Source organism: Pelophylax lessonae (assembly GCF_965119305.1).
Source record: "Pelophylax lessonae genome assembly, chromosome: 3".
In the NCBI taxonomy this organism is placed as follows: Eukaryota; Metazoa; Chordata; class Amphibia; order Anura; family Ranidae; genus Pelophylax; species Pelophylax lessonae.
Genome location: NC_138770.1, coordinates 131,748,065 through 131,772,851, shown reverse-complemented (window position 1 = coordinate 131,772,851; position 24,787 = coordinate 131,748,065). Strand labels below are relative to the sequence as shown.

General features: G+C 46.4%; 1 protein-coding gene across 1 annotated transcript in view; it reads right to left on the bottom strand.

Moving 5' to 3' along the window:
* Window positions 1–24,787, bottom strand: part of SMC6 (structural maintenance of chromosomes 6) — a 332,391-nt gene that overhangs the window by 160,643 nt on the left and 146,961 nt on the right. Inside the window, exons 16-18 of the mRNA XM_082248885.1 lie at window positions 11,377–11,491; window positions 10,926–11,086; window positions 2,190–2,325 (exon numbers count right to left, since the gene is read on the bottom strand). Of these exons, the coding sequence (XP_082105011.1) occupies window positions 2,190–2,325; window positions 10,926–11,086; window positions 11,377–11,491 (412 nt within the window). The remainder of the gene's footprint in view (window positions 1–2,189; window positions 2,326–10,925; window positions 11,087–11,376; window positions 11,492–24,787) is intronic.

Here is a 24,787-nt window from a genome sequence, read left to right as displayed (position 1 = left end):
CGGCTGCATCCCTGTAGCGAACAGGGATGGGTCGTTCGTAATGCCAGGGCGAACCATAGCTGAACGCTCGATGGCGGGCTGGGAGTCCATCTGACCCTTTTGCTCTGGAGAACCAGGGCGGCCAGTCCGAATCCCATCACCGCATGATCCATCTTCATCCGAAGAGAAGACTAACACTAGAAGCTGACAAAATAAACAGCTAGTAAAATAAGAGAAAAAACTGACATTTTCAAAGAAAATCAAATAAAAGATTAGGAAGGCTGAGACTGAAGCCCCAGCACAAGGTAAGCCTGACTATTCCTGACGCTAGGCAGATTAAAACTGAGTTGGGAGTGGTGATGCAGGGGGGGTATTTACCAGATGGGACAGCCCCCATGGGTGTGTATATGCTAATGCCTTTTGTCTTTGGACTAAGTCTATATGCCTAGCTATTCCTACGGATAGGAAGACAATACCCAACAGTGATGACTTAGAGGAGGCGGCGACTGTCGGAGGACGTAAGAGAAAATGGTTTTTACATTTTTTCACAAATAAATAGTGTTGCATGCATTTATATTCAGTCACCTTTACTCTGGTACCCCTAACTAAAATCTAGTAGAACCAACTGCCTTCAGAACTCACCTAATTAGTAAATAGAGTCCACCTATGTGTAATTTATTCTCAGTATAAATATAGCGGTTCTGTGAAGCCCTCAGGTTTGTTAAAGAACCTTATGTCAGCCATATATTATACAAATTTTCCTATTCAATTTCCTTTAGATTTACCTTCAACTTTGTAGGACAAGGGCCTGCCTGTTTGCATACAAATTGAAAAAGTGTTTAGGTTTGACCTCATATTATATGGTTTTGGTACATCTAAAGGAAAATTGAATAAGATATTTGTATAATGTGTGGCTAGCCTTAGTGAACAAACAGAATCATAAAGGCCAAGGAACACCAGACAGGTCAGGGATAAAGTTGTGGAGAAGTTTGAAGCAGGGTTAGATTATAAAAAAAATCCCAAGCTTTTAACCTCTCACGGAGCACTGTTCAATCCATCATCCGAAAATGGAAAGAGTATAACACAACTGCAAACCTACCAAGACATGGCCGGGCAAGGAGAGCTTTAATCAGAGAAGCAGTCAAGAGGCCCATGGTAACTCTGAAGGAGCTACAGAGATCCACAGCTCAGGTGGGAGAATCTGTAGACAGGACAACTATTAGTCCTACACTCCACAAATCTGGCCTTTATAAAAGAGTGACAAGAAAAAAGCCATAGTTGAAAGAAAGCCATAACTCAAGTGTGCAGTTTGCAAGAAGCCATGTGGGGGACACAGCAAATATGTGGAAGAAGGTTGTCTGGACAGATGAGACCACAATTTACTTCTAGGCCTAAAAGCAAAACGCTGTGTGGCAGTAAACGAACACTGCAAATCCCCCCAAACACACCATACCAAACATAAAACATGGTGGTGACAGCATCATGTTGTGGGGATGCTTTTCTTAAGCAGGGACAGGGGAAACTGGTCAGAGTTAATTGGAAGGTGGATGGAGCCAAATACAGGGCAATCTTAGAAGACAACCTGTTAAGAGTCTGCAAAAGACTTGAGACTGGAGCAGAGGTTCACCTTACAGCAGGACAACAACCCTAAACATACAGCCAGAGCTACAATGGAATGGTTTAGATCAAAGCAAATGCATATGTTAGAAGGGCCCAGTCAAAGTCCAGACCTAAAGCCCATTGAGAAACTGTGGCAAGACTTGAAAATTGCTGTTCTAAGACGCTCTCCATCCAATCTGACAGAGCTGGAGCTTTTTTGCAAAGAAGAATGGGCAAAATTCCATTCTCTAGATGTGCAAAGCTGCACACCACGCTTTTCATAAATTGGTAAAAGGAGTTTGCAAACCATTTATCATTTTCCTTCCATTTCACAAATATGTGCCACTTTGTGTTGGTCTATCAAAACAAAATCCCAATAAAATACATTTATGTTTTTGGTTCTAACATGAAAAAAATGTGGAAAATTTCAAGGGGTATGAATACTTTTTCAAGGCAATGTAAATAACAGAACTAAGAATACACCAGAGTCCTGCCGGCAAGTGTACATGAGTGACTGCACTGACCGCTGGCTTTAAGCAGTAAATGTAGAATATTCATATGTAGTATTTCATATCTACATGACTATATATAAAGCTTTGCTCTGATATTACCTGTATAAATTTCTTTGTGCCATGATACTGCTGTAGAAGGGATTCATTTTTCTTGATGTCGCTTTTTAAGGAAAGAACCTTTTGCTGGATTGTGTATAGTTGGGAGGACACATTTTGGACTTCTCCTTCCAAGTGACTGCAGAACACAACATTAAAATATTCATTCTACAGACACAAACTTCAGAAAATATAAAACCGCTCATAGCTTTTTGCTTTCCCATCCTAACAGTAATAATTAAAAAAAAAAAAAAAAACAGGTACCTGTTAACTCTTTTTATAAGTCGTCTTCCAGGGCAGCACCTGAGAGATAGGCTCCTCCCAAATGAAAAAGGAAACACATTAGTCCACCATTAAAAAAGGGGCCAGTCATACCTTCAGCCTCAGTAATATCAAAGCACCTAAGGAACCCTCAGTAAGGTCATTGAATCCTCAAAGCCCCTTTTATAATGTTGTTTAGGGTGGGAACAGATGCTGCCCTGGAAGACTTTAGAAAGACTTACCAGGTACCTAACCCTATTTTCTCTAATCGTCTTCCAGGGCAGCACTTGAGAGGATGTAGCAAGCAATACTTACTAGGGAGGGGAAAAAGTCTGGAGCACCTTGCGATTAAATATCTAGTCCTGACTGGACAGCTGGTCGATACTGTAATGCCTTGCAAGGGTATTGAAGCTCGAACATGTCGCTGTCCTGCAGATCTGCTCCGGTGTTGCCCCAGCTCTTTCTGCACTTGACGATGCCCAAGCTCTGGTTAAGTAGGCCGCGACTCTGCCTGGAGGGGCGAGGTTTAGATCTTGGTAAGCTGTTTGAATAGCAAGCTTTATCTATCTGGCGATCGTACTTTTCAAAGCCGACTTCCCTTTGTTTACTCCTTCATGGGAGGATGAATAGAGTGGTTGTTTTTCGCCACACTTTAGTTCTTTCGAGGTAAGCTATCAGGATCTTTCCTACATCCACCTTTTAAAAGTGACTCTTTTTCTACTATCCATAGAATTTGGAAGGGAAGGAGTAACCAACCTCCTGAGTTCTGTGGAAAGTTGAAGAGACTTTTGGTAAGATGGATGGGTCTGGCGTGAGTATAATTTTATCTGACAGAATTAAACAGTAAGGTTCTATCATGGTTAGGGCCTGAATTTTACTGACTCTTCTGGCTGATACCAGCGCCACCAGGAGTACAGTTTTTAGTGTAAGGTATTTATCCAAACTATCCTCCAGTGCTTCGAAGGGTGCCAAGAGGAATCCTTGAGTACCGTGGCGAGGTCCTGTGTTGGAGTTCTGCTGCACTTCATGGGTATGGCTTTTCTTAATGAAAGAAGGAATCTTCTTAGGACGTGTCTTCCGCCAGCCTAATATCTAGGTGGGAAGATAGGGTTGCCACTTGAACCTTTAAAGTGTTATGGGAAAAGCCCTTTTCTGCTCCTTCCTGTAAAAAAAAAAATCTAAGATTGCCGAAATAGCCCCCTTGTCGGGATCTCCTTTGTTATTGTACCAGAAGACAAACTTTTTTCTCACTTTCTCATAGATGGCCCTAGTCACCGGTTTTCTGCTAGCTATGATGGTGTCAATCACCCTATTAGACAGACCTTTGTTCTGCAACCTCATCCTTTCAGGCACCAGGCCAAATACTTCATGACCTTGTGGCTCCGGTGGTTGATCAACCCTTGTGACAGGAGGTTCGGCATGTCTGGAAGTGTTGGATGAGGCTGTATGCCGAGGTTTCTTAAGTGATTAAAGCAAGGTCCCCTCTGGCTTGAGCCTGCATGGGATCTCAGTGATAGTAGTGGCTTTAATTCATACACGCTCTGCCCTGAGCCCTGCAAGTAAGATATGCTCTTTTGTAGATTGGCATTTTGTCTCTGTTGATTCGCAGAATAGTTTCTCTTCTGGACATGGCTCCTACCCTATGACTTGCTGTCTTAGGTTTTTTTTTAAGGCTTTGGACCTTCGCTTTGAGCAGATCCTGGGTACTGACGAGATGCCAACCGGCAGAGCTGTGTATAGACAATGTGGAGGGGAAGCTGGCCCTTGCACCACAACTCTTCGGCATCTTTCATTGCTTTTTGCTATGTGTATATGTGGATGCGCCTCCTGCCGATCTACTCTGGCTATGAAGATTCTCAGGTACCCCGTCTAATCAAATCTTCTGGACTGGCGAAAGGAAGTTTTCCCCTGGCTCTTTTTGGTTTGAGGAAACCCCTTGTTTTTAGCTGCGATTCTGTCCAATACCGTTTCCAAGTCGGGTCCGAACAGTAAATCGCCTTTAAATTAGCTGAATTAATTAAACCAGTGGTCCTGGCTGATATTTCCTTACGGATTCTGCTGACGCGTCCGCCAGGAAAGCTGCAGCTCTGGTTAGAGTGGGAATGGTTTTTACCAGTTCCTCTCTTGGGGAATCCCCTTCTAGCAGTTCCTGCAACTGTGTCAGCCAGACTAATAAGGTCCTGGCCATGCAGGTGGAAGCTATGGCTGGATTTAGATTCGCTGCTGCGGATTCCCAGGCTCTTCTTTGAAGTGCTTCTATCTTTTTATCCATAAAATCACTGTGTTCCGGAGTCGTCAAAAGCTCGGTCAGCTTTGTTTGCGATTCTGGTGAGAGAAGCATCTACCTTGGGGCATTAAGCCCAGGGTTTAGTATCCTCCTCTGTGAACGGATACATGCATTTAATTATAGCTGGGGTAAAGAGCTTCTTTTCTGGATCTTCCCATTCTTTTTTAACTTAATTTTTTAGTGATTCAAGTACCGGAAAGGTTTTGGATTTTTTTGGTTGTAAACCTTTATACATCTTATCATGTAAAGAAAGCTGTGCGATCTTTTGCCCTTTGATACCCAGTGTATCTGCAATGGCTCTCAGTAAATTATTTGTGTCTTCCGAGGGAAAACGTTTACCCTCCGATGCTGGGTTCTCATTATCCGAGTAAAGGCCAGATTCTGAGCTATCTGTTTCAGATCTCTGCTCCACCTCATCCCTGCTGCATGAGTGCCTTGCTGGTAGATGACCTGACTGGAGCCTCCAGTTTTTCTATGGCTGTATGAAGGGGGCTAATTGTGCTTTTAATCTCCTTTTTAAAAGAATTAGGCGTATCTTTGAAGAACCCCTGTGATTCTTTGGCCACTATTTAATTGATGCATTTCTGGTATAGGGTTTTTTTTCCCATTCTGGAGGAAACTTGTGACCACAAGAGGCGCATGCCTTGCTGCTGGTCTTTGCCTTTTTCTCTTGTGGGGTCTTTGTAAGTAAGCACAAAGGACCCAATGAGGCAGGCAGTTGCCATACACAACAATGAAAAAGCAGTTTGTTGGCAAGGTAGAGACAGAGGGAACTCCAGAGTGTTCTGGCTTACCTTGGAGCTGTCCTGACCAGCAGGATCTGCAGGGCAGGGTGGGGAGGCATTTGACATGGTCTGTCTCAAAAAGGGAACCACAACATAGGGACCTTTAACTGTTTCCTGCCCAGCTTCAGTCCTGCCCCATACAGGTTGGTGGACATACCTGTATTGACCAATCCTGGTATCCTATGGTCAGCCACCTGATCCACCTCTAATCCTTGTGAAAAATGGCCCCATCATCTTCTGTTAGTTTTGAGAGTTTCCTTGTTTGAAAACCAGACCGCCGCCCGGAAGGGACGTCAGCGGAAGTACACCGCTCTATAGTCGACTTCCGCCTCTTCCAAGATGGCTGCAGACCGGAAGTGCGTCACCGGAAGTGATGCAACGTTCTGGTCCCGCCGCCATCTTGCTTCTCCAAACAGCGAGGGGCTCCAGGAAGCCGAAGATCCTGACTGACCCCCGTGTCTGCCGGAGGGTTCGTGGGATCAGCCTGGAAGCTCTTTGGGGTCATGACCAGGTTTGGTCTGGGGGGGCCTATACCGCCAGAATCCTGACAGCTGGAGGGGATGGTTGAATACCTCTCAGTAGGGTGAAACCTCAGGCGGGGGGCCTGCTTGCCCCAATGTGCTGCCGCTGACCCGCACTGCCCAAGGCTCGTTAAAAGGAATGGAAGGCTGGTCAGGGAGCCTCCTGCAAATAGCACAGAAACTGAAGAAAATAACTAATGGATGCAGCTCCTGTGGGTCGGGAGGACACATGATCAAACTGAGTATGAAGGTATAACTGGCATTTTTATAATGGTGGACTTATGTGTTTCCAGTGTTTTCCTGGGAGGAGCCTATATCTCAGGTTCTGCCCTGGAAGACAATTAGAGAAAAAGGGGTTTACATACAGCAGATTATATATATATATATATATATATATATATATATATATTTTTTTTTTTTTTTTTCACGCTAATTTATTTCTATATTCGTTTTTCCCTTTTCCCCCTTCTCCAGGTTTGTGGGATACTCCTGATTTTTGGCAGAGTTTTTGATAGGAGGCGGCTGCCTCAGAGTCAGAGGGACCTGACTCATTTTGGTGTGGCACCCTGCAGGTAGGTGCTAGGTAAATGTATAGTGGGCCCTGTCTGCTTAACAGCAAGGCTGTGATTTATTTGGCTAGGGTGTCATGGTTTCCAGGTGTGTTAGCTGATGGGGAAGTCTCCCCACTGGCTCCTGTGAGAGGCTTCTCATAGGGCAGTGGAGGAAGCCCAATCAGGGGAAACATCCCAGCTTGTAACTACCCCAGAAGGCCGATTAGGCTGCAAGGGATACTGGAAGTGGGTATAAGTTTTGAGGGAAGTGCGTGGCACGGTGTCTTTGGCGGGAGCAGAGTCCCAGGAGGTAGAGTACAGCTATCTCTCCTCCTGTCTGAGGAAGCGGATATCTTGGGGTGTCGTCTGAGTATCCAAAGAGAGCTGAGGGGGATCCGGTGTGCCGAGAACCTGCGGAGAGCAAGAGGGGTCCAGTCCCAGGAAAGCCTACACAGGTCGCGAGTACTGAGGATTGCCCCTGGGGGTCTGCCTAGAATTAGAAGGGGACCACTCCAGAAGAGGTTCTGGGATCCAGAGTCAGCAAGCTACAAAGGGGGTACATAGTCAGTGGACCCCAAAGAGTTCAAGTTATAAAAGAGGCAGCTGGGCCTTGGATGTACAGAGTGTTAGTGCCAGGACAGCTATACAGAGTTCTACTTCATATTACCTCAAGTTGGCCAAAGCAGGGGACAGTATTCAGTGACTCATACAGCACAACAGTGTCAGGAGTTCTACAGTTCTCAGTCCTGAAACTTCTGGATTAAAAGTCGAGGATTCAGCAATTCTGTGTTCTACACCGTTTCTCAGCATTAGTGAGCGCCGGCTGGCGTCAAGGAAGCGCCAACAGGCATTTTCAGGAGTCCTTCTGCCATCCCCTTTAAATCAAATAAAAACCACAAAGATGCCGGAGTTATCGCTGCTTCAGTTATCACACCCAGGGTCACAGCTCACATGGGTTGGAGAGACTACCGGCAGACCCACATCAGGCCACAGGCCTGGAAATCTTGCTACAATTGGTAAATTATATAGCTATAAATTCCTTAAAAAATCCTTTAACCCGGTAATTTAAGTCCCCAAGTTCAGGTTGATTGAAGTCTATTTAAAGAAAAACAATGCTGTTCTCCTTTGCTGGTTTGCCATTGCCACCCTCCAAAATACTAGTAGTCAAGCTGTCTCTGGCTTTAAAATGGAAAAAAAAAAAAAAAAAGCAGCTCTGGTGAAAACATGCATATAAGGAAAGTCAGACTGAATGTGTACCCAAATGTACTGAAGCCAAAATATTTTACAAACGGGAGGTAAGCATTGGGAAGCGCTTATATTAAAATAATATGTTTATTAGCTAGGGTCAGTTTTGAATGCATTTTTTAGGGCTCAACAAACCCCAGGCACCAGGTCGCCTAGGCGACCAAAAACCCTGTCCTGGCGCCTGGGCTTCAACCCACTCACCACCGGCAGGGATGTGCAACTCCTACCACCCAATTCCTGGGACATGCAGTTTGGGGCGCTAGGCAGATGCTTTTTTTGTTTAACTTTAGCCCTGCTGTGGAAAAGCAGCAGTGCTGGTGCGACTTGTCAGGCGACTTAATCACCTGACAAGTTGAGCCCTATTAAGTGCAATGGGACTGTTCTAATCAGAGCAACTCAAGTCGCTCCAACATAGAAAAAGGTTCTTGCACTACACGGTGGACGACTTCATAGCGGCTTGCATTGACTTCTGTTAAAGTTGTATGCAAGCCGCAATGAAGTCGCGCTGTGCTGGATGGCTTTGAAGCTGCGCCAGTGTGAACCAAGGAGCAGGGTTATTTTTTATTTATGATGTAGCACCCTACAAAGTAGGTGCTAGGTAAAGTATAGTGGGCAATGGCTGCTTATCAGCAGGGCCATGTTTTCAGTCAGGTTGTCATGGTTCCCAGGTGTGGCTGTTGAGACTGGGGAGTCTCCCCACTGTGCTCTATGAGCGGGTTCTCATTGGGCAGTGGAGGAAACCCAGCCAATGGCACACTCAGGCCTGTATCTACCCCAGAAATGCAGATTCTGCTGCACAGCATTCTGGGAGTCGGTATACGTTTGAGGGGAGCACATGACACAGCATCTTTGGCGGGAAGCAGAGTCCCAGGAAGGAGAGTACGGCTGTCTCCTCCTGTCAGAGGAATCGGGTGTCCCAGGCGGCTTGCCTAGTGAGAGGGGACAGAAGGCTGAGCTGAGGAGAAGATCCGGTGCGGAGGACCAGCGGAGCTGAGAGGGGTCCAGTTTCAGGAAAGCATTCCCAGTTTGTGAGTACTGCAAACTGCCCCCTGGGGGTCTGCCTAGAGAGAGAGGGGACCGCTCTGGTGAAGGTCGTGGGGATCCAGGAGGTAGCTAGCCGGTGCAGGAGCAAGAGTAAAGGGGGTGCCAGTGTTGACCCTGAAGAGAAGCAGAGAGTGCCTAGTGAGAGGACCCTGAAGTGTAGAGGGGGTGCCTAGTGAGAGGTCCCTGAAGTGTAGAGGGGGTGCCTAGTGAGAGGACCCTGAAGTGTAAAGAGGGCGCCAGCGGTTGGGCTCTGAAGTGTTAAAGTGTATAGCGTGCAGTGTACAGTGTTGAGAGTTGCAGCAGCACAAGCAGTTATAGGACCTACCTCAGTCAGGAAGGACTGGAGGGAGCTGTATGCAGGACTTTTGAATTACCCAGAGCGTCAGAAGTCACGTTCAAGTACAGTTCAACAAGTCAGTGTTTTTCAAGCGTCAGCAAGCGTTGGTCGGCATCCAGCCGGCGTCAAGACAGCGCTGAAAGGCATTTTTCCACAAAGTGTCCCATTTGTACCTAGTTGAGCCAGAGGAGTATCCCACTCATTCCCTTCTCCCATCCCCAATATCAAATAAACAAAACAAACCAAAGATGCCGGAATGGTCATTGTCTCCAATCTCACACTTGGGTATTCAGCTTAAATGGGCTGAAGGTGTTACCGGTAACCATGGCAGACCCACATCAGGCCCCATGCCTGTAAACCCTGCTACAATTAGTATTTATTTTTGCCTGGGTGCAAAGAGACTTTAAAAGGGAAAGGGGTGGGTCTCACAGACTTTTAAATGTGTTTGAAAGATCTGTGGAGGGATTTTCCACGAGCTGGCTATAGTGGAAGTAAGGTGTGTATACCAGGACCACGCCATGCCTGCTGTGAAAGTGACGCTCTCTGACCTGGGTAATGTCCTGTGCTCTCCCGCTCTGCTGGGATCGCTGTCACTGGGCCAGGTTTCTTGGAGGATAATGCCGCACATGGCTGCCTTGGGGCTCCTATGTCATGAGGGTGCTGGGAATAGATATAAGCTATGGAAGTGCTGGGGTACTTTATGTACTGCTCATGAGGCAAGGGAACCTGTAGTGAGAAGAATGTATTGACTGACATGGCCATCCTTCTGAAAATGCTAAATGCCTGTCTGTTGCTGTGGTCCCTAATCTAGTAGGCCATGTCGAAAAGGAATAGCAGAAGTGACTTGATGGCTCAAACTGTTGATGTCTGTAATTGACAATGACAGGCAGATAAACAAAATGTTTAATGGTTACAGCAGCACCCAAACTTCCCTGTACAGGAATGGTTAGTAAAGTAGAGCTGTCATATTTACTAATGATCTGTCCTGCGGATGGAAATGACTGCACTCTGCACAGCTTGGACTTAGACTGGTTCACATCTATGTTCGTTAAGAGCCTTTTCAGATTTGCAGGAAAGCAGGTCAGTCCCTTTGAGGTACATTTATATCTATGCAGTTTCCTGCAGTGCATTATTGGACTATGTGCAGGAAACCGTGTTTTTGGGTCGTTTGGACACATTTATGCATGTGCGGCTGATACATTTTTGCAGCACTTTTCCAGTAGGTTTTTTTTTTTTTTTTTCAGGTGCGTTTTTAATGAATTATTGTGTTTTTGTTGTTTTGGCTGATGACAAGTATGTTGATGTTGTTAGGAGATGTCCGTCATGGAGAAAAACATGTACAAAATGCATGGATATTTGTATGATACAATTCCACTGAAGTCTATAAAACCAAAAATATGCATAGATGTGAATGGGACCTCTAGGAAAAAAGGTTAAATGGACCGTAGTGCGTTTCTACTGATCTGCACAAACTAAAAAGCACATAAATGTGAACTTAGCCTTAGACATCAGTGAAAGCCCTGTTCCAGCTCCCTCCATGTGCAAATTCAAGATCTGCCATCTCCGTCGTTGAAAATAAAGCCACGTTAGTCAAAAAAACAAAAACTGGCTCCTAACTTTTTTAGCTGGCTCCTAGATTCAAAGCAAATCTGTCAAGCCCTGCATTATTTGATACAAGAACAAAATCAAAAAGCAATGATGTACCCACCCGATTTCCACTTCCACATCTCGGCTTAGGTATCTGGCTCGAGCAAAGTCTGATGAATAGTAGCGGTTTTTAAACACTTGGTCTCCATCTGCAGTAAAAGCTTCTCTACAGTTTCTGGGTGGTTGTCTCTTCTGCATTACTTCTCGAGCCTCACTATTATTCTGATAAAAGATCCTCAGTGAAACATTGTAAACACAGACATAACATAAAACATATGGTTTCTTTTTACAGAGGTAGCCAAAGAAATTGTAATTGATTCCACTTGAAAATTGTGAGACTGCCAAATAATAGGCATATTGATTATTTTGAAAATGAATGTCATAAAGTGAAATTAGGACAGATTAAAAAAAATAATCCTACAGATCATGTTTTACGAGCAAATGACACAAATCAGACAAATGACTGGCATGCTACCGCAGCAATAATGATTTAATAAAGCAAAACTAAATACCTTAATGAGCAGCACTGTTTCGATTCCCCTCATGTCAATCAGGCAGTTGGCAACCACAGGGTTTTCAATCTCCAAAGCAGTGAATACGGTTGGGTAATTGGCATGGTAAGCAGCACTAAATAAGAATATAAGCATGTTAGCTCTAACTGCTGCAAATAACTCTATTATACATAATTAATTAAAGAGTAACTCCACTCTCATGTGGGAAAACAATTGGCAAATAAAAAATGGATTTTTGTCTTACCGTAAAATCCTTTTCTCTGATGATCATTGACTGACACAGCTTCACATCTTCTTGACCGATGGGTTTATGCTGCTCTCCATAGGAATAGGACACAAGAAAAAAAGAAATTTGACCATGCCTATAGGGCAGTCCCAGGGGGTATACTCCCACTTCCTGCTATAGGAATTCAGTTTTGAAACAAGCAGTGTCAGAAGAACATAAAACTCAATAGAGGAGCGGGTGCTGTGTCAGTCAATGAACAGTTAATCAGAGAAAATAATTTTATGGGAAGACAAAAATCCAGTTTTCTCTTTCATTCATTGATTGACACAGCTCCTGATCTTCTTGACTGATGGGACATCCCAAAAGCAGTGTCAATATGGGAGGGGTGGGAATAACACAGCAAAAAAACATTAAAAAAAAACAAAAACACACTTCCCAAGGCTAAACATAGCCAACCAGCAAAACAAGAGTTTAACCAGGAACAACTGGAGCTCACCCGGCAAAAAAAAAAAAAAACAAATATACCCTCAAAGAGGCCTAAACCTCTCCAACAGCGGCCTGCAAAACCTTGTGGCCAAAAGAAGCATCCGCAGATGCCAACACATACCACCTTATAAAATTTTGTACCAGGTGGCTGCCTTGCGTACCTGCATCAATGATGCCTGATGACGGAAGGCCCAGGAGGGACTAAGTGCCCTCATAGAATGCGCCTTAACAGGGAAAGGAGGATTCTGACCATTAATTGAATAGGCCTGCACCACTGTCTGTCTGATGAAATGGTCACAGCAGACACGGCCATCCCCTTATGGTGTCCATCCGTAAGGACAAATAGAGAATCCTGATTTCCAGAACTACTCAGTCGCCGCCAGGTACACTCTGATTGCCTTACATTCTTTGGATGTGGTTCAGGCAATCTCTTTAGGATGCTTAGGCTTAGGACACAGAGAAGGCAACACAATGTCTTAATTTAAATGGAAACCAGAGACGACTTTAGGAAGGAACGACTGACAGGTACGAAGCACCACCTTATCTCTGTTAACAACCAGGTAAGGTTGACAGGACAACGCAGCCAGCTCCAACACCCTGCGCGCAGAAGTAATAGCCACCGAGAAAGCTACCTTCTGTGTCAAAGTGAGCAGAGGAATCTCATGAATATATTCAAAGGGTGGTTTCTGAAGAACCAACAGCACCAAATTGAAGTCCCACGGAGGCAACGGAGACCTCACTGGGGGGAGCCAGGTGGCAGACCCCCTGAACAAATATTTGAACCAAGGAATTTGTGGACAACGGGCGTTGAAAGAAAAATTGCCAGGGCCGATATCTGGCCTATGATGGTATCCAGGGCCAAACGCTGATCTACACCTCTTTGGAGAAACTCCAAGACACGAGACACCGAGAAGGAACAGGGGGAACCCCCCCAACCCGTCCCCCCCCCCCCCGAGACTGACACCAAGTAATGTACCCTCCAGACTTGATAACTCTTCCATGAAGTAGATTTTCTAACTTTTAACAACATAGGAATCATCGATTCAGACACCCCTCTATCCTTCAACACCTGGCTTTCAATAGCCAGGGCGTCAAAGCCAGCAACTGTAAAGCAGGATGGAAGATCGGTCCTTCAGTTAACAGATCTTTTCTGAGAAGGAGTCTCCAAGGGATATTGGCAACCAGCCGTACTAGGTTTGCGTACAAGGCCCTACAAGGCCAGTCCGGAGCCACTAGGATGACTGGAATCACTTCTGCCTCAATCCTTCGCAGAAGTCCCGGCAGAAGAGTCAGCAGAGGAAATGCGTACGTTAGACGATATTGGCTCCAAGAAGCTACAAGAGCATCCGTGGCGTAGACCAGAGGATCCCGAGACCTTGCTACGAACCTCTGCACCTTCCTGTTGAGACAAGAGGCCAACAGGTCCACATCGGGAGTCCCCCACCTGAGGCACAGTTAATGAAACACCTCCTGGTGGAGAGACCATTCTCCCTGATCCAACTTCTGCTGACCGAGGTAATCCACCTGCCAATTTTTCACTCTGCATGGCAGAGATGGCTAGAACAAAGCGTTCTGCCCATCTTAGAATGCCGACTACTTCCCAGGCTACTTAGTCTCTTTTGGTGCCCCCTTAATGATTGACATATGCAACGGCCGTGGCATTGTCTAATTGAATCCTCACCGGGCGCCCCTGCAGACGATCCGTACAATGAATTAGGCAAAGCCTGATCGCTCGAATTTCCAGGATATTGAAACTGAACTCCTCCTGTGTCAAAACCCCCTGAGCCGGATCCATGCCAAAGACACCTCCCCATCCAGAGAGGCTGGCATCCGTTGTGACCACCGTCCAGTACAGGGGGAGAAAGGATCTCCCCAGTCGAAGCGCCAGAGAGCGAAGCTACCAGATCAGGGATCCACTCGTACTCCGGCTCAACAGGATCAGATTGTCAAGAGCCTGTGGATTATTTTTCCATTTGACAAGGATCTCCTTCTGTAGAGACCTAGTATGGAACTGAGCAAATGGAATCTCCTCGAAGGTGGAGACCATCAGGTCCAGCACCTGCATGCAAGTCCTGAGGGATGATCACTGGTTGGACAACAGGAGCCATGTCGCATACTGCAACTTCTGGAGTTTCACCTCCGGAAGAAACACCTGGGCTAAGGTCGTGTCCAGGGTCAGGCCCAAATAGTCCAGTTTTGTGGACGGAACCAGAACAGATTTTTGGAAATTCCGTTTCCATCTGAACTCTTGCAAAGTTTGCACCGAAATGTCCAGATGGTCTTTCAGGGCATTCAGAGACTCTGCTTGCAGAAGGAGATCGCCCAGCTCCCCCAGCACCACAATCCCCTTCTGCCCTTAGTAAAGCCAACACTGGGGCCAACACTTTTGTAAACACCAGAGGAGCCGAGGCGAGACCAAAGGGTAATGCCATGAATTGATAGTGCTCCTCGCCCACTGCAAAGCAAAGGAAACACTGATGCAGGACATATATTGGGCTATGAAGGTAAGCGTCCTTAATATTGATAGAGGCCGGGGAATTCCCTTGATGACAGGATGCCACCACTGTGCGAATGGATTCCATTCAAAATTTCTGAACCTGCACAAAGCGGTTTAAAGCCTTGAGATCCAGAATGGAACGGACCTTGCATTCATTCCTGGGAACAGTAAACAGGTTTGAATAAAACCCATGAAAACATTCCGATTCTGGAACCGGTACAGACCCCCTGTGAGAGCAGAATCTGTACAGTCCCAAGAAGAACTTGTAGAAGATCTGGGGACAAACACAGATTGGAAGGAAAGAACCTTGCCATAGACAAAGACCAAACGATATTGTACCCGGACCAAATAAACTCGTGGACTCACTTGTCTTGAATCCAAGAGGTGCTCGGAAACCCGGAAAGAAGAAAAGACGCCCCCCCCCACCCAAAGCACGGGTGAGGGCGCCCCTTTAGGGAGAAGCGAGCTGGTTTGCGGCCCCGGGGGGGCCCGCACTTGACTTACCCGGAGAGGGCCTCTTGTAGCTCACTGAGGGGGTTATAGGTGGATCTTGATTTCTGATCCTTACATCCCGAAGGAAGAAAGGACCGCTTATGTGCCAAGAAGAAAGGATCGCGCTTGCGTCAAGTTTTTTTTTTTGTTACTACTGGCAGACTATGGAAGCAGAGTACTCTTACTTTCTGTAAGACCCTTAATGATCTCCCCCTTTGCAGGAGATGGCTTGTGACCGGTGCTTCCATGGAGGAGATCAGTCAATATCTTCTTGGAAACCTGGTCTGCAGACCCGTGTTTTAGCCATATCATGCAGTGCAGAGTCACCACCGTCATGGACACCCTGCAGGCTAAGCGGGCCACATCCAGAGAGGCATCACAGATATACTGCAACCCCTGGACCAAGTGGTCTGCCAGTTCAGGAGGAGGTTGTCCATCTTCCAAATCCTGGCACAGGAGCTTAGCCCATTCTGTTAATGTCTGTGAAATCAAGGTTATGGCAAAAATTGGCCGCAGAATGGATCCGGCCATGGTGAAAAAGGTATCGTGCCAGATATTCAGTTCTTTTTTCAAAGGGGTCCTCAAGAACATAGAGCCCTCCACCGGAATGGAGGTGGGCTTTATTCAATTTGGAAACCTGAGAGTTAGCCACGGGTGGTACTGTCAGTTTCTTTAGCAGGGACTCTTCAAACAGATACCTTCTAGCAAAGCGCTTAGGGTCCCCGACAGTGTGTTTGGGGGAACCCTCTTGACTTGCGACAATGTTGTTGAAACAGGCCGGAAAGGGGAATACCTTTGCCGCCTTTGAGGTTCTGCGGGTACCAAACTTGCACTGTCGCAGCTGACGCAATAGTAGCTGCGTCCTCCAATTTTAAAGTATCCCGCACTGATACAATCAATGCATCCACCAACACCTTTTCATGCGTGACTGTAGTAGAAAAGGAATCATCCTCAAAATTAGAACACTCAGGGTGCATGTAGACCATGTAGGGTGATCCGTGTCTGCAGCAGCCAAATCCACCTCAGAATCTGAGGAGGCAGAGGATGCAGGTGAAAGCAGAGGAGGCTTTTTACTCGTCCTATTTTGGACGGTCAAATCTATTTTAGACACCAGGGACCGCCGTCATGGCAGACAAGGCGGACTGGAACCCCACAGGTCCCACAGCCTCAGAGAGGGGGTCAGGCGGTGACAAGTGCTCCAGGGACTCCATGGGTTAACCTGGAACCACCAGCAAAATGTGTAAAATTGATGTGAAAAAAATACTAACCCACTGCTGCACCAGTGGTACTACAAGCCCCTGTGCACCAAAATCACTATAGCAGCAAGACAGAGCCATATAACCCCCGCAGGGACTTACCACCCCCTTCACAGATGCAGAGTGTCAGGCTGCAACCCGTATGGTGATGAGAGAGGAAGAGGAAGTTCATAGAACTGCCACTAGAGGCCCACTGCCAAATCACCTCCTCAAAGACCCCAAAAACATTGCCAACGATTGATAGTAATGGAAAACTACCAGAAAATGGCCACCGGACTACACAAACATGGCCGCCGATAGATACCACAGCCATCCACAACAAAATGGCGGCTGCATGCCGCTCCCGGGAGCCTCCGAAGACCACCAGGTACAGTTTGACAACAAGAATGGCCCCCCGCTAGGGACCCCCCCACCAGGACTACCCCCCCCAAGGACCCCCACCAGGACCACCCCCCCCCCCGGGACCCCACTAGCACAGCCCCCCAGGACCATCCTCCCCCGAGGGACCCTCAGCGCGGAGCTAAGGTCGGGACGCACTCGCTGGCCAGACTTAGAAGACCGTAAGGATCTAGGATATCCAGACCAACGCCCAGTCCGGCAGTTGATTGTAGTTCTCACCGGAACAGAAAATAATATAAAAAAAAAAAGGCCAGAGATCCCAGCAAAGAACTAGGACCTTACTCCTGACTAGGCAGAAAAAAAAATGAAGTTCTATAGCAGGAAGTGGGAGTATACCCCCTGTGACTGCTCTATAGGCATGGTCAAATTTCTTTCCGCCTAGTGTTCTACTCCTATGGAGAGCAGCATAAACCAATCGGTCAAGAAGATATGGAGCGGTGTCCGTCATTGAACGAAAGAGAAAATGTAAATATAGTGCACACAATTACAACACTATTGCAAAGTCATATTGTAATTGAATGTTCTTAAAAATGACCTTTCCTTTTCAATCTGCAGCTCTGTAATTTTATTCAAAATGCAATGCAATATGCAGAATGTGTACAGAACGCCTCCCAGAAACATTTTCTGCTTGTGTAAATGGCTCGCTGATTTTCCCAGTAGTCTACACAAAAGGGAAATCACATCTAAAGGGATGCAGACCATGACACTTTCCTTAGAGTCCTGCAGGGGCAGCAGATGACTGAAAATTGCAAACCCACTACTATAAAGATTCACTCATGAACACACACAGACAGCTATTTCTTCTGAAAACCAAATGATAGAAGCAAAGATTGTTAGAAACCTTGCCATGTTCACAGATCAACCAGTGGGGTATTATTTTGTCTCAACCAGATAACAAGGTTTAACAAGTTAATACGTCTCAAGGTTCTATAAAGTAGAAAAATACTAACCTTATTCCTCCCTCCCACAGGCTTCCTCACCACCACACAAGCAGGCCCATGAGGTCCTGACTTCATCACACAAGATGAACACATTAAGGAGATGGGTATACCCACATTCCAGGAGACTAAAAAAACTGGGTTGCCGGGGTGGGGAGAGGTGATGGATGCAGCAAAGAGTAAGGTAAATACTCCTTTATTCTTCACATCTTCTACACTAAATAAGTTATTAAAAATACAGTATCTCACAAAAGTGAGTATCCTCAAACAGAAGGTGGAGGAGCGCAAAGTCTCTAACATACAGCAGCTCCATGATGTCATCATGGAGGAGTGGAAGAGGACTCTAGTGGCAACCTGTGAAGCTCTGGGGAACTCCATGCCAAAGAAGATTAAGGCAGTGCTGGAAAATAAAAAATTGACACGTTGGGACCAATTTGGACATTTTCATTTAGGGTTGTACTTACTTTTGTTGCCAGCGGTTTAGACATTAATGGCTGTGTGTTAAGTTATTTTGACGCACAGCAAATTTATACTACTTTACACTGTAGCAAAGTGTCATTTTTTCAGTGTTGTCACATGAAAAGATATAATCAAATATTTACAAAAATGTGAGGGGTGTACTCACTTTTGTGAGATACTGTACGTTAAAGTCTATATCCAGGAAGTTAAAACAAAATGCATCCTTGCAGTGGGGCCCTGCAGCACTGCAAAGGTTAAATGTTTGTAAGGTCTAGGGGCACACAGTGCAGGCTATCACTTACCATATATTGGGATGCTACTCCTCTGCCTGAAACTCTGGTCTGGGGGCGGAGCGTTGGCACCATCATTTTCAATACAGGGACATTACCCTGTACTCTACGCTTAAGGGGGGCATATATGGAGGTGGAGGGAACCTCTGTGCACCCCTGGATAGAACAAGCATTTAACCCTTGCAGTGTGTGGGGAGGGCCCACTGCAGCGGTGAGTTTTTTTTTTTTTTTTAAGTCCCTCGACTTAAAATTAGTCATACCTGAACTGCAGGAGCAGGACTATAATCAACCATCCAGCAATTGCACATATTTTATTTATGCTTTTTTTTTAACATCTTTTTTTATTGGTATATTGAAAAACAAGAACAATAAAACAACAAAGGTGGTGCAGTAGACTCAGCGTACAGAGGCACATGTAAAACAATCGAAATGCTGTTGCCCACAGGGCAAGTGATAAAGCGGAAATAAGCACATTTGGCCCAAACGCAATGAATAGAATAAACAGTGCATACACAATAATGACAGCAAATCCCAGGTGGCCAGGGTGACAGACTGGGGGCTACCAAACCACGACAACCATGCAAGCAAGGCAGCCGAGGAACCCTCTAGCCACCTCGTCCAAACTCGATCATGCTTTTTAGGGCATATGACCACGAGTCTACCAGGTCCCTCCACTGCAGAAGCGTGGGGGGAGCCCGCTGGCGCCAGTGAAGGGCAATATTCTTTCTGGTGTAAAACAGGAGGCCCAGGAGGGTACATTCTGCCACCCTGGGCACCAACTCATCCAGTAGCCCCAAGAGACCGAACCTGGGAGAGAGGTCCATAGTGATTTGTAGTAGAGCGGAGGACACCTCAAATTACCGGGACCAGTAATCGACAAGCTCTGGGCACGTCCAAAAAATGTGGAAAAAATCACCTGGAACCCGTCCACATCTCCAGCACTCCAGAGATTGAGTAGGATCAATTTTATGCAATCAGTGAGGGGTGAGATACGCCCTATGGACAATCTTATATTGAATCAAGCGATCCCTCATGGAAACCAATATTTTAAAAGGCGAATCCCAGAGTCCAGATCCGGAACATCCCGAGCCCAACGAGAGTGTAGGCCAGAGAGCTCCGGGGAGGAGACCCGGAGGAGATGGCTGTGCTTATTTATGCTTTTTGCCTGTATACATTATTGTGGATTATTACCTATTATATACATGTGCATGTCCCTACGTAGGAAATAACATTAAAGTGTTTGTAAACCTCAAATATGAAACATGAACAAAGTATATTCTTCTATAGTGCATACTTGACCCTATCCAGAGCAAAAAATAAGATTTTTGTAAGATCTTACAGTAAAATCTTTTTCTCCGATATCTGTCGACAGACGCAGACTCATGAACTGAGTTTGGTTTATGCTCCTCCCATCAGAGTAGTCTAGGCAGTAAAAATCTGAATACACACGCCCAGGGGGGGTGTCCCTCTAGGCATTAACCCCCACTGCACAATCCAGCACATCAGTTAAGTTTAAAAGCAGTGAAGACAAAGAACCAACCCCAAAAAGAGGGGCGGGTGCTGCGTCTGTCGACGGACATCAGAGAAAAAGATTTTACGGTAAGATATTACAAAAATCTTATTTTCTCGATCCTCCATCGACAGACGCAGCCTCTTCTCCATGAACTGAGTGGGACGTCCCAAAGCAGTGTAGGTATGAGGGGTGGGAAAACGCAACCAGATAGTAACGTGAACTCCAAAAGGCTAAAAACTTAGCTAACCGAGCAACATGGAGCTCAACCAAACAACAGGAGCTCACCCAGAAAAAAAGACCCAGAAGAGAAGTACAAACAAACATTCTCTTATGAAACAGCAGCCTGCAAAACCTTGCGGCCAAAAGTGGCATCCGAAGTAAAATTGTAAAACTTGGTAAAGGTGTGCACAGACGAACAAGTCGCTGCCTTTCAAACTTGTACAACAGAGGCATGATGGCGAAAAGCCCAAGAGGCACTCAGCGCGCTAGTAGAATGCGCCTTCACAGGGAACGGACGAACCTGACCCTTGAAGGAATAAGCCTGAACCACCGTCTGCCTGATCCATCCCAAAATGGTCGCAGCCAAACCTTTGGGAGGACCGTCCGGAAGGACAAAGAGTCTGACTTCCTGAAGGACTCAGTAACTGTCAGATAAACCCTTATCGCCAGAATCACATCCAGAGAGTGCAAGGCAACTTCTTTGGGATGTTTAGGCTTAGGACATAAGGAAGGCAACACAATGTCTTCATTCTAGTGAAGAATACCACCTTAAGAAGAAAAAACGGATTAGGTCGGAGGACCACTTTATCCCTGTGGACCAAAAAAGGCCAACGACAGGCCAACGCTGCCAACTCAGGGACTCAGTGATAGCCACTAGGAAGGCAACTTCTGCGACAAAAGAAAGCAGAGAAATCTCCCTAATATTTTCAAAAGGAGGCTTTTGAATAACAGACAAAACTAGATTAAGATCTCACGGAGGCAACAGGGATCTCCTCGGAGGGGCCAGATAACGCACCCCATAAATTAAGAAGCAAATCAAACTATGAGTAGCCAACGGACGTTGGAAGTAAATAGCCAAGGCCGAACCTGGCCCGTGATAGTCCCCAAAGCCAAGTGCTGCTCAACCTCTTTTTGCAAAAAGGCCAGAACGCTATTGAAAAAGAGAGAGGGTGCAGCTGTAGCGATTCACACTATGAAATGTACGATTTCCACGTACGATGATAGATCTTCCTAGAGGTCGATTTCCTGACCTTCAAAAGGGTAGGAATCACTGAATCAGAGAGACCTCTATCCCTCAACATCCTGGTTTCAACAGCCAAGCCGTTAAAGCTAGCAACCGTAAAGCAGGATGGAAGATCGGTCCCACAGAGGAAGACGCCATGGAGGATCCACGACCATTTTTATCAGTCCTGCATACCAAGACCGCCGAGGCCAGTCTGGAGCCACCAGAAAGACCGGAATGCCTTCCATTGCCACCCGGCGAAGAAACCTCGGCAGGAGAACGAGCGGAGGAAAGGCATATAACAGGCGATACCAACCCCAAGGAGCCACCAGAGCGTCTGTGGCATCGGCTAGAGGATCCAGAGACCTGGCCACAAACCTCTGAACTTCCCTGTTGAGGCGAGACGTGAACAGATCCACCTCCAGAGTCCCCCACCGGGCACACAGGAGATGAAACACCTCCGGATGTAGGGATAAGTGATCGACCGATTTTGGCCATCGAATATCGGTATCGGACAATATTTTCACACGTTTAAAATTTTGCAAAATAAAACACAAATTTCAAAACAAATCTGTTATTAAAAACGTTAATCTTTATTTATTAACATTTTTAACATTAAGGGCTCGTTCTTCACACCTTAACTGCATGAAAACTGATAGGAAAAGTGCACTTGCAGGGACATCAGTTTCACATCATCTGATTGTGCATTAATGCATAATAAACTGCTGCAGTAGTACACTCACTCACTGCAATACTTTTAAATCAGGACTGCAGTGCAGTCAGTGCAAAACTGCTAGAAAAAAGAGCAAGACAACAGCTACACAGTGGATTGTATTGGAGTCAGTGGACTACCTCTTCAGTAGGGCACTCAATGCAACTACTGCAGTCAGTGCAAAACTGCTAGAAAAAAAGCTAGGCAACAGCTAGACAGTAGATTAGAGTGGACACTACTCTTTTCAATACTCCCAGTTAAGTAGAATATTATACTGCAGAAAGCAGAACATTTCAGCATGTCCGTGGTCACCTGTTAAAGGTCTTCTGTTTTGTTCATATAATGCTGCCACTTTATTAACGTGCTCAGGAGGAGAGGAGGACAGAGGAGCAGAGAGAGAGAGGTATCTAGCATGGGAAGCAAGTCTTGTGTAGCGTGCCTCATTTTCTTTCCACCACTGAAGAGGATGACTTATTCTGTCAATTACTGGTTCCTTCAAATAGAGATGAAGTTCATCATCTAGGCTCATTATTGCAAATTAAGAAGAAATTGAATCCTCCACATGAGGCCCCAATAAAACACTGAAAATGTCCTGATCAATTCGACCACGATGAAGAAGATTCTCTTCTGTTCGTTGATGTATTTTTGGACATTTTCCTATTTTTGCAGCATGATGCTCTTTATAAAAATAGTGTTTTGGACTTGTCTTTTCGGCAGGAACCTCCTGCACCTCCTGTTGAATATCTTGTCAGCCATTGCTTTGCCTTTGCCAATACATCATCAGAAAAGGAAGCATGGTTCTTGTATCGAGGATTCAAAAGACTTGCAAGCACAACATTTTTAATCTCGTCATGCTTCTCAAAACATATATCAATCAAAGCTCTTTGGCTTGACAGACCATCATTTGAAAGTTGGAAGGTGTTGTGTGCCATGACACTGAGATATGACATATCAGCAAGCCTCATTTCTTTCCGCATGTTTGCTCCACTGTCTCGAAGTAGCACACACATCACTCAGACTTAGTTGATTACCCAGTCTTCAAGCATGCCTAGAAACATTTCTCTACTGTACTCCCCAGTGTGGGAACCTTGCATCACTTTTGTATTCAACACCAGTTGCCTTTTTGTCCATCTGCTGTCTATGAAGTGGCATGTAAGAATCATTAGTGACTCTGACTCGGTTTGTCCTGACCAGCAGTCAGTTGTGAATGAGAGTGAGTTTCCAGCATTCTCTCATGGCAGCATAGCCTTTAGTTTGTCAACAACCTTTTAGTGAAGCTTTCCCAGCATTTCGGTATGATAATACTTCTCACTCTTCAGTGTGTAGCTTGGCTCAAGTATGGACATAAACCGCTTAAATCCTGAGTCAGACACCATTGAAAATGGCTGGTTATCAGTGATAATCATCTCTGTGATAAAAATGTCCAGCAGTTGGGATCTTCCATCTGAATCTAGACAGTGACACCTGTTTTTTTATTTTCAGAAACATATCTGTTATTGTTGCCTGGGATAGTGGAGGCGGCATTTCAAAAACACATTGATATTCATTTTGTTTTTTATATTCTGCATGATATAATTCAATATGATGAACTCTTAGATGGGCCCAAAGATTTGATGCATTTTTGTTTTTGCAGTTACTGATCCCATGCTTATGTTGTTTGTAAATGTGTTGCTCACTGCTGCTTTTCCTGGAGAAGGTTGAGACGAGAAACAGTCCCAGACCACACTTTTACTTTTTCTCTACTCATCCATCTCCATTTCAATTTGAAAGACACAAAAAAGATTTACAAAATGGCTTGCTGAAGTTGCTGGCACCCTGTTGTGGGTCGATGGCTGACGCCGGGCAGTGTGGGTGACTTGCTTGCTGGCAACCTGTTGTGGGGTGGCTGGTTGCTGTCACCCTGTTGTGGGTCGGTGGCCGACGCCTGGCAGTGTGGGTGGCTTGCCGAGTTGCTGGAACCTTTGTGGGTCGGTGGCTGACGCCTGGCAGTTTGGGTGGCTGGCTGGCACCCTGCTGTGGGTCGGTGGCTGACGCCTGGTAGTGTGGCAGACTTGCTGGAACACTGTAGTGGGTTGCTAGCTTGCAGGAACACTGTGGTGGGTGGCTGGCTTGGTGTCACCCTGTTGTGGGTGGCTAACTAACTTGCTGGAACACTGTGGAGGGTGGCTGGCTTGGTATCACCCTGTGGTGGGTGGCTGGCTTGGTGTCACCCTGTGGTGGGTGGCTGGCTTGCAGGAACACTGTGGTGGGTGGCTGGCTTGCAGGAACACTGTGGTGGGTGGCTGGCTTGCAGGAACACTGTGGTGGGTGGCTGGCTTGCAGGAACACTGCGGTGGGTGGCTGGCTTGCTGGAACATTGCGGTGGGTGGCTGGCTTGCTGGAACACTGCGTTGGGTGGCTGGCTTGCTGGAACACTGCGTTGGGTGGCTGGCTTGCTGAACACTGCGTTGGGTGGCTGGCTTGTTGAACACTGCGTTGGGTGGCTGGCTTGCTGAACACTGCGGTGGGTGGCTGGCTTGCTGAACACTGCGGTGGGTGGCTGGCTTGCTGAACACTGCGGTGGGTGGCTGGCTTGCTGAACACTGCGGTGGGTGGCTGGCTTGCTGAACACTGCGGTGGGTGGCTGGCTTGCTGAACACTGCGGTGGGTGGCTGGCTTGCTGAACACTGCGGTGGGTGGCTGGCTTGCTGAACACTGCGGTGGGTGGCTGGCTTGCTGAACACTGCGGTGGGTGGCTGGCTTGCTGAACACTGCGGTGGGTGGCTGGCTTGCTGAACACTGCGGTGGGTGGCTGGCTTGCTGAACACTGCGGTGGGTGGCTGGCTTGCGGAACACTGCCATGGGTGGCTAGCTTGCTGGAACACTGCGGTGGGTGGCTAGCTTGCTGGAACACTGCGGTGGGTGGCTAGCTTGCTGGAACA